This window comes from Sinocyclocheilus anshuiensis, unplaced genomic scaffold (genome assembly GCF_001515605.1).
Source record: "Sinocyclocheilus anshuiensis isolate Anshui unplaced genomic scaffold, SAMN03320099.WGS_v1.1 scaffold105, whole genome shotgun sequence".
Classification (NCBI taxonomy): domain Eukaryota; kingdom Metazoa; phylum Chordata; class Actinopteri; order Cypriniformes; family Cyprinidae; genus Sinocyclocheilus; species Sinocyclocheilus anshuiensis.
The window spans coordinates 36752-45070 of NW_015537942.1; the positions used below are offsets into that span (position 1 = coordinate 36752).

Below are 8319 nucleotides of genomic sequence, written 5' to 3' on the forward strand. Positions count from 1 at the left end.
TTATTTAGTATATGTATATATATATATATATATATATATATATATAACCTGCCTTTAATATTGATAATGCAAGGTTTCATTTATATGCAGACAATACTATGGTTTATTGCTCAGCCCCTTCTAACCAACATTGTCAGAGTACAAATATTTGGGTATTATTATTGATTATTATTATTATTAACACACTACATTTTGGTTCACACATTAAGTATTTGAGAAAAAAATTAAAGAAAAAGTTAGGGTTTTACTCTAGAAATACGTTGTTTTTCATGTGAGGAAAAAATTAGTGTCCTCAACTTTTCTACCGGTTCTCGATTATGGGGATGTAGTCTATACGCATGCCCCCCTTACCTTCTCGTCTCCTCGGATGCTTTGTACCATGCTGCTCTGAGATTTATAACTGATTTTAAATATTCAACTCATCATTGTGAACTATACAAAAGATTGGCATGGCCTTCTTTGAGTATTCAGAGAAAAATGCATTGGTATCTGTTGATATATACAGCCATAATGGGTTATTTGCCATTTTATCTCTGTTATTTCCTTCAAATGGCTTCATCTGGCAATTACTCATTATGTTCTCAATCAAATTATAATCTTTGTGTGCCCCTTGTCAGAACTGAGCTTGGTAAAACCTCTTTTAAATATGCCGCCATTTCAGATTGGAATTTTCTCCAAAAGGAGATGAAGTTACAAAACTTGGTGTCTTAAAATTATTTTAAGTTTTTATTACATAATCTAGAGAGCGAGTTAGTGGTGCGTAATTGTTTTTAATCGGTTATATGTTGGTATGCTGGTTTTTGTATTGTATGTTGTAACTACATTGTTTATTTGTATATGCAAACTTGGCTGCCTAAAATTGGCAAGGACACTTTTGCAAAATAGATTTTAATCTCGGAGTCTTTTTTCCTGGTTAAATAAAGATAATATATGTGACCCTGGACCACAAAACCAGTCATAAGTAGCACAGGTATATTTGTAGCAATAACCAACAATACACTGTAATGGTCAAAATTATAAATTTTTCTTTTATACCAAAAATCATTAGGATATTAAGTAAAGATCATGTTCCATGAAGATATTCTGTAAATTTCCTATTGTAAATATATCAAAACTTAATTTTTTATTAGTAATATGCATTGTTAAGAACTTCATTTGGACAACATTAAAGGCGATTTTCTCAACATTTCGATATTTTTGCATCCTCAGGCAAAGTATTTGGTCTTCACTTTTCCATCTGTCTACTAAACATGCCATTGCATACTATGATCAATCTAATTGCTTGCTCTTTTTTAAGTTGCTTTGGATAAAATCGTCTACAAAATAAATACACTTTAAATGTTAAAATATGTTATATAGTTATTTTGGCATAACTTTGATTCAAATGAAATTTTTGGTAGTGCAAAATCTTCAGTTTTCTCTGAAAATAAATGCATTGCAGTGCTGTGTGAAATTAAGAATGTTAAGGAATATTAATTTTGTATAATGGTGTGTGTTAATGAAAGAATTAATAGACTCCTTTAAACAATAAGAGTGGTGTAACAATACTTTCGCTGGTATCGTACCATGACATATAATGTATTGTGATGGCTCTAATACAAAGTGTTATTTCTATGTAATATAATTTCTTGTGAGACTCTATTTTGAATCTGACTGTACACTATCAGCTTCTAGTTCAAAATGATGAATATGATTAACAATACGTTTTACTGGCAAATAAACCTGGATCTTAAGATAAATCGAACTGAATTGAAGTGTGTAGCTGTAACATATCCATGTGAGAGAAGTGTGCTAACATGTCACGTTACAGTAGTTGCTTGCTTAAACAAAACAGGGCCAGCAGTAAGACAAGTGGGAATGAAGCCAGGCTACTCACCCCGGCTCTCGTACATGCTCCTGGACTGCGCCCAGATCTTGAAGGGGTCCGGTTTCTTCTGGAGCGTCCCATTGGCTGCAGAGGTGTCAAAGGCGGGCAGGACGGGCAGCGGCTGGGTGGGAGGAGGCGGCACGGGCGGAGGGCCCCCCAGGGTGTCAGTGGGCACGATGGGCTGTGGTCGGCCGGGCGAGTTGGTGTGTGTGCTGCGGTGACTGCATATGCTGTGCTGAGAGCTGCCCTGACTGTCCTTTCTTTCCAACTGCTGAGAGACACAGAGATGTACAGGTTTAAGGCCATTGCACACTGAGTCCGAAATTTTCGCACGTTGAAAAATAAATACAAGCCTCACGTTGTGTCAATCACATTCACACACTACCTCCGAAACTTTCGCCCATCATAAAAAAAATCAGATCGGGTTTGATCTTCTGCATTTTTCGCATCCATAGCAAGCATTTTGAGAGGTGTTTTGACAATTCAGAGCCACCGTACAAGCAAACGCCAAAACACAGAATGCCGATTGTCAAGTTGACAAACTTGTTAAACTTATCACTGCATCTAAACCAACAACATGCCTGTTAGATCCTGTACCCACTAAATTACTGAAAGAGTAGTTACCTGTAGCAGAAGAACCACTTCTCAGTATTATTAACTCGTCGTTGTCTTTAGGTCACGTCCCAAAACCATAAACTTGAATTGAATTGAATTGAAGTTGATCCACTTCGTCTCGCAGCACAAAGCTCTGTAAAGATCCTTGCACACCGAGTTCACGGAAATTGGTGGTCTTCTTTTTAATATGTGGCTCTAGTATCACTAGCAAAGCATCAAACTGAGTCACAGACATCCTGAAGTAAACTTTGAATCGCCCGGGATAATCCTACTGCTCCTTAATAAGGAGGGGAAACTCTCCTTCCTCTCTATATCTCAGGATTGGATGGACCCAATATTTCCTTTCTTTTTCTCTTTTTAAGAAGCGAGAGGACAACAAAATCATCCTCACTGCTCGAAGACTACATTTAGTACTGTTTTGCAATTTTTTTCGCAACGGATTAATTAATACGCATCGAACTCAGTGTGCAAGGTTTCTGTGCGTCATGAATTTTAAGGATGATGAATACAAAAAACGCATTCGAAGATTTCGGACTCCAGTGTGCAGTGACACGACTAGTTGACTTATGAATCTCTAGTCAGAATTTACCCACTCTCATGTTATTTCACATTAACTTTTTTTTTCCACAGTGGAACATACAGGGCACTGCCACACTGCCGAGGACAAACACCTCCCAACACTACAGTAAAGTAGTTTATACAAAGTCTTCTGAAGCCATATGACACTTTTGTATGAGAAACAGATCAGAAATTAACTTGTTCACAGACGGTTGCCTTTGTCGCAGTGGAGAATCTCATTCACGCTTGTGTTTTTTAGGACGTCACAGTTGGTCTCACAGTGTTTGTTGTCAATTAAGTCAAACCGGTGGGATGTGTCTAAAGCAGTGGCAAACATGGGCGGAGCTTGCGGGGGCGGGGAGCCTGGCCCCCCCTAACGATTGAAAGATTTTACAAAATAGTTGTTAATTAATAATGTTTTCAACTAAAAAGTAAATATACACATAATGTAGTTTTTATATATATTTTAAATTGTTATTTTGTAAAAAAAAAAAACTTAATTACAATTAAAATGTAATTAGCATAAGAAGTTGTCACGTGACAAATCTGCATTTTGGCGGACAATAGCCTGCTTGCCTGTTGCATGGCGTACATAGATATTTAGCATTTTTACAGCATGAAACAACTGCAGTGGAATCTGGACCTAACCAAAATACCAATACCAAAAACCTTGACGACTCTAGACCCGGACAGCCTCATGAAGGTGATCCGCAGGATGCTCGTTTCAGCAGCGCAGTGTTTTACATCTATGTCAGGAAAAGGGCCATTTACATCCAAATGTAATTTAATGCACACAGAATAAAATCTAGAAATAGATTTCAAAATATAAACTGCTTAATCTGCCATTTTCAGTAAGATTTAACATTACTAAATATGATTGTGTGCCTGCTTTTGTGCGTTTAACTTCAATCATTTCAAACAGATATCTGTTTTAAAGTAGTGGGAAATTCACTCGTTGATTTGCTTAAAGTCTACTTTGTGATTCTGTTGGCAAACATGGTTATAGTGCATTTTATTAGACAGCAAAAATAGACAGTGCAGCATTTACAAGTAATTTGCGTGCAATGTATCTGGTTGCCATGGCAACCTTACGGCTTGCTGCTGCTCTATGTAATCATAGTAAAACTACTGAAATGGTAGACGGAGTGTGAATTTGTACGTTTACTACAGAAATGCTAAAATGTATTTAAAAGTTTGACTGACCAAATCGACTGGCTTGGTTTGGCCCCCCAAGCTCAAAACGTCAAGATACGCCTATGGTGGCAAATGTACACTATCCATTGACAAAGTGATGGCAGATTGTGGAACAGATACATTTCTATTAATGAGGCACTGCTGTCACTGCTTAATGAGCACCTAACGACAAAACTCTGGAACTGCAGATTAGTCAGCCTGATCGATATATTGTTCTGATTGTGGATGAGTGATTGAGAGATACTGGGTTTGACCTAGAAAGAAAGAATAATATGTGAAGAGAGAAAGAAAAGGAAAGAAAATGGAATTTGGTGCAAGTGAGGGGATCGAATGAGAAACGAACAAAAAAGAGGCCAGGCCTAAAAATAGACAGTTCATGGAGAGAAAGGATAGAGAAGAGCAACACAATCCCACAGAGTCGATACGTTGAGTGTGTGCCTACAATTCAAGCACACAACACTCATTCAGCCACTATTACACACACACACACACACAGTGCAAAGAGTTTGCTGCAAAGCCAATTCTTGTTCTTATCTTATAAATTATTCACATTTCTTATGAGATACTTATAATCTCATTCACCTGACATGATAATGATTATTAAATGCTAATAACAACTAGATTATTACACTCCCAGATAAAAACATGAGCGGAGCTTTTTCATGCTAATGCCGCTTCTTCCACATTGCTCGAGTGTTGTGGGCGGCTGTCAGTACATTGCTGTGCGGTTGCTATGGTGTGGTGTTGTTTATAGTGCAGTGCTATTGGGGTACAGGGATGTATGGGGTGGATTCAGGGCATAATTACATGCACAACAAAGTGAAAAGCTAAGCAAGCATAAACAATCATGAAGCATGGTCATTATTTGACATATCAAGTTTCAATGCAATATGTACTAGCCTTGCCAAGATATTGCAGAAAACACTATGCTACACCTTTATGTCAGCTTTATATTATATGATAACAGTTTGAGACATCAGAAAGTTTTTGTAACTTCTTGCCAACATGCTCCAATGACGATCTGTGTGTATATAGACTGGACAAACATCTAACACCGGTTCCTAACCAGACGTGACGTGACAAGATTCCAGCGACAAGCAATTTGTCTGTCCAGACCACACGCAACACGGCTATGCGACGTGACAGAATCAATCAAATATCACATCCAATCAGAAGCGCGGGTGGGCGGAGCTTCTCTGTAAGCGCACTGCACTCGATAAGTTAATCTAATTCATGAATATTAAACCTTTTTAACAGTATTAAAGGTACTGAGTGATTGACTCCATCTTAATGAATTCACTTGTTGGTTTGCATTGAGTTCACAGCTTTAACGTACATGTTTGCTTTATTTTCAAGATCTAAGGTAAACTACTGTTGCCTTCAGTATGGCTATAAAGGTCACACAAAATGATATTTAAACTCACATTAGCCACTTTTAACACTACATAAAGCACAGATTATTACTGTCATAGTTTGTATGTTGTAACTTGGAAAATATACCGTTATCGTATGTCGTGTTGTGCATTGTCTAACAATGAATTGAATGGTCAAGGAAGAGTTAAAAAAGTGTTTGACATCAAATGGCATACAGACTAAACAGCCAACTGTGAAAAGGGATCTAAGGAATAGAAGCAAGATGACCAATGAATTTACCAACAGGGGACCCACCGCTCTGCACATTTTGTGTGTCTCCCTCATTTAACAGCCCTGATTCAGATCATCAGCTCGTTAGGAGAGACTCGAACTCAACTGAGTGTGTCAGATAAGAGAGACAGACAGAATGAGCAAAGCACTGGGTCTCCAAGAACCACTGTACTAAATGGTTCTTTAATACTGGGATTACCAATCATTTGGGTGGTTTTCCAAAGAACAGCACCCACCAATACCACAACTTACATTTTAAATGCATTGTTTGAAGTTACTGTGTTGTACATTTTTCTAAACAGGCATTAATTTTCAAGTGCGAAAGGTTTGTTACTTCAAGTGTACAGACCTACAAAAAGATGAGACACAAAGACGAAACTGAAAGTGCAACAATTTGATTGCAACAGACTTTGTCTATACTGGTGTGCCTGAGGTGAGAAATGAAAGGGAAGTTGTCTTACCAGCACGTTTGGGCTTCTCTTGGGCTGCAGGACTCCTGTGAGACAGCGGCAGAGAGAAAGAGAAATCATCACCCTCATATCACACACTCACACTCACACACACACGGATCCTCATATCAGAGCAGAGCCTCCGTCTGAGCGCTGGAGTGCATGTGTGTGTGTGTTCATGCATCAGCTGCTGCTGAGGATCCTGCTCCACCCACCCATGAGAGTGTGTGTGTGTGTGCATCTATGATTCACACACGTGCACACACACATCATTATCACAGACCTACAATGTCCATTTACACTGATAATCCAGTGAGACTCATGCCACACACATCTTCTACATGCTGTGAATGAATATAAATAGTGTAAAATCATGTAATATTTACACATAAGAATCATTATGTCTACGTTTAATTAGCATTCATGAAATTCATGTGGTTTAAAAAGCATACATGTATTTGAATTTGTTGTGCTTTTCTACCCAGAGTTTTAAAGGCAAGCATGTCATAGAATTTGCATTTCTTTTTTTTTCTTCATGCTTTAGCCCATAATCAATAGTCTTGCAACATTATTTTCATGACTCACAATTAGCAGCCCAAATCTGTCAGCTGTTCATCACAATCTACTAAGGTCCTGTATAATACGGGCAGGTGTATTATTTCATATGCACAGTATTCCAGCAGAATGTTTTTTTTTTTCGTGACACTATTTAGAAGCATTTTTGTATTTGATGTTGATTTGATTTGAGGTAATGAAGTCAAGTCAGTTTCAGTCAGATCACTGTCTGAATGTCTGCAGCAGTATAAAACTGGTGACTCATAATCACTGTTTTTAATGCATGCATAAACGGATTCATGGCTGGTGTAGTTCACCTGAAATTTGTCTAATAAATTGTAATGATTGTTTTTCTACATGAAGCTGAAATGACACTGACTGACGGCCTCAACAGAAGCATAAACCATTGCTTCATAAGCTTGGAGCTCATGGTAGTTCAGTCTTTATGTGAAATCATTATGAAGGAAAGGAGTGGGATTTTTCTTGAGGAGCGGTTTCACTCTGTCCTCCCTATTTTTAGCGTAAGAGTGGCGCGGTTGTTTTACACGCGAACATGCACTGCTACTGGAGTCAGTCGCTTCCAGTCATTTCAGCTGTACAACAGACCATTATGCTGCTCAATGCTGCAAACTGCCATTTCTCATCATATTAATTCAAAGTGTTGTCATAATTTTACTGTAAGTGATTTACAGTTTCCTGCACTCATTCTTCTGGTTATTTCCCTATAGTGGCTAACGAATCCTGCGCATTCACAGAAAACAGCTCAGCTCTGTGTTGCAAAGATGGACAGTCATTAGACATAAACATACAAAGACAAGCACAGAACTATTTTACTAATAGAATCAAATATGTTTGTTTATTATCAACATTACTCTTACTTCATCCGTTACCTTGGATTTATTGTTATTATTATTATTGCTGCAAGGCATTCTGGGATTGTATTCTCAGCTAAATATACAGGTGCATGTCAATAAATTAGAATGTTGTGGAAAAGTTATTTCAGTAATTCAACTCAAATTGTGAAACTCGTGTATTAAATAAATTCAATGCACACAGACTGAAGTAGTTTTTCCACGACATTCTAATTTATTGAGATGCACCTGTATGTGTCACATTAGATTTTGAGCCAAACAAGCTCTCACTAACCGATTTATACTTCCAGGAATCCACATGAGGAATTACGATGGATTCTACAGAACATGTGCTTTATATGGTACAAAAATATGCCCTCATAATGATAACAAAAGCATAGAAATTCCTGCTGATTTCCAGTGGTGTATAAAGTACCTGAAAGCCATACTCAAGTAAAAGTCCATTTTGTACTTTTGGGTAAGAATAAGGAGCACTTCATCTGGTACTTAAGTGTGTTTCATTCCAACATAAGAAAACATTTCTGGAATCTGCATCTGAAATAGCATTTAGATGTATTTACACAGT

General features: G+C 37.7%; 1 protein-coding gene across 1 annotated transcript in view; it reads right to left on the reverse strand.

Moving 5' to 3' along the window:
* Nucleotides 1–6468, reverse strand: part of LOC107663798 (membrane-associated guanylate kinase, WW and PDZ domain-containing protein 1-like) — a 38070-nt gene extending 31602 nt beyond the window's left edge. Inside the window, exons 1-2 of the mRNA XM_016454131.1 lie at nucleotides 6340–6468; nucleotides 1877–2138 (exon numbers count right to left, since the gene is read on the reverse strand). Of these exons, the coding sequence (XP_016309617.1) occupies nucleotides 1877–2138; nucleotides 6340–6417 (340 nt within the window). The 5' untranslated portion in view covers nucleotides 6418–6468. The remainder of the gene's footprint in view (nucleotides 1–1876; nucleotides 2139–6339) is intronic.
* Nucleotides 6469–8319: the final 1851 nt, after the last annotated feature.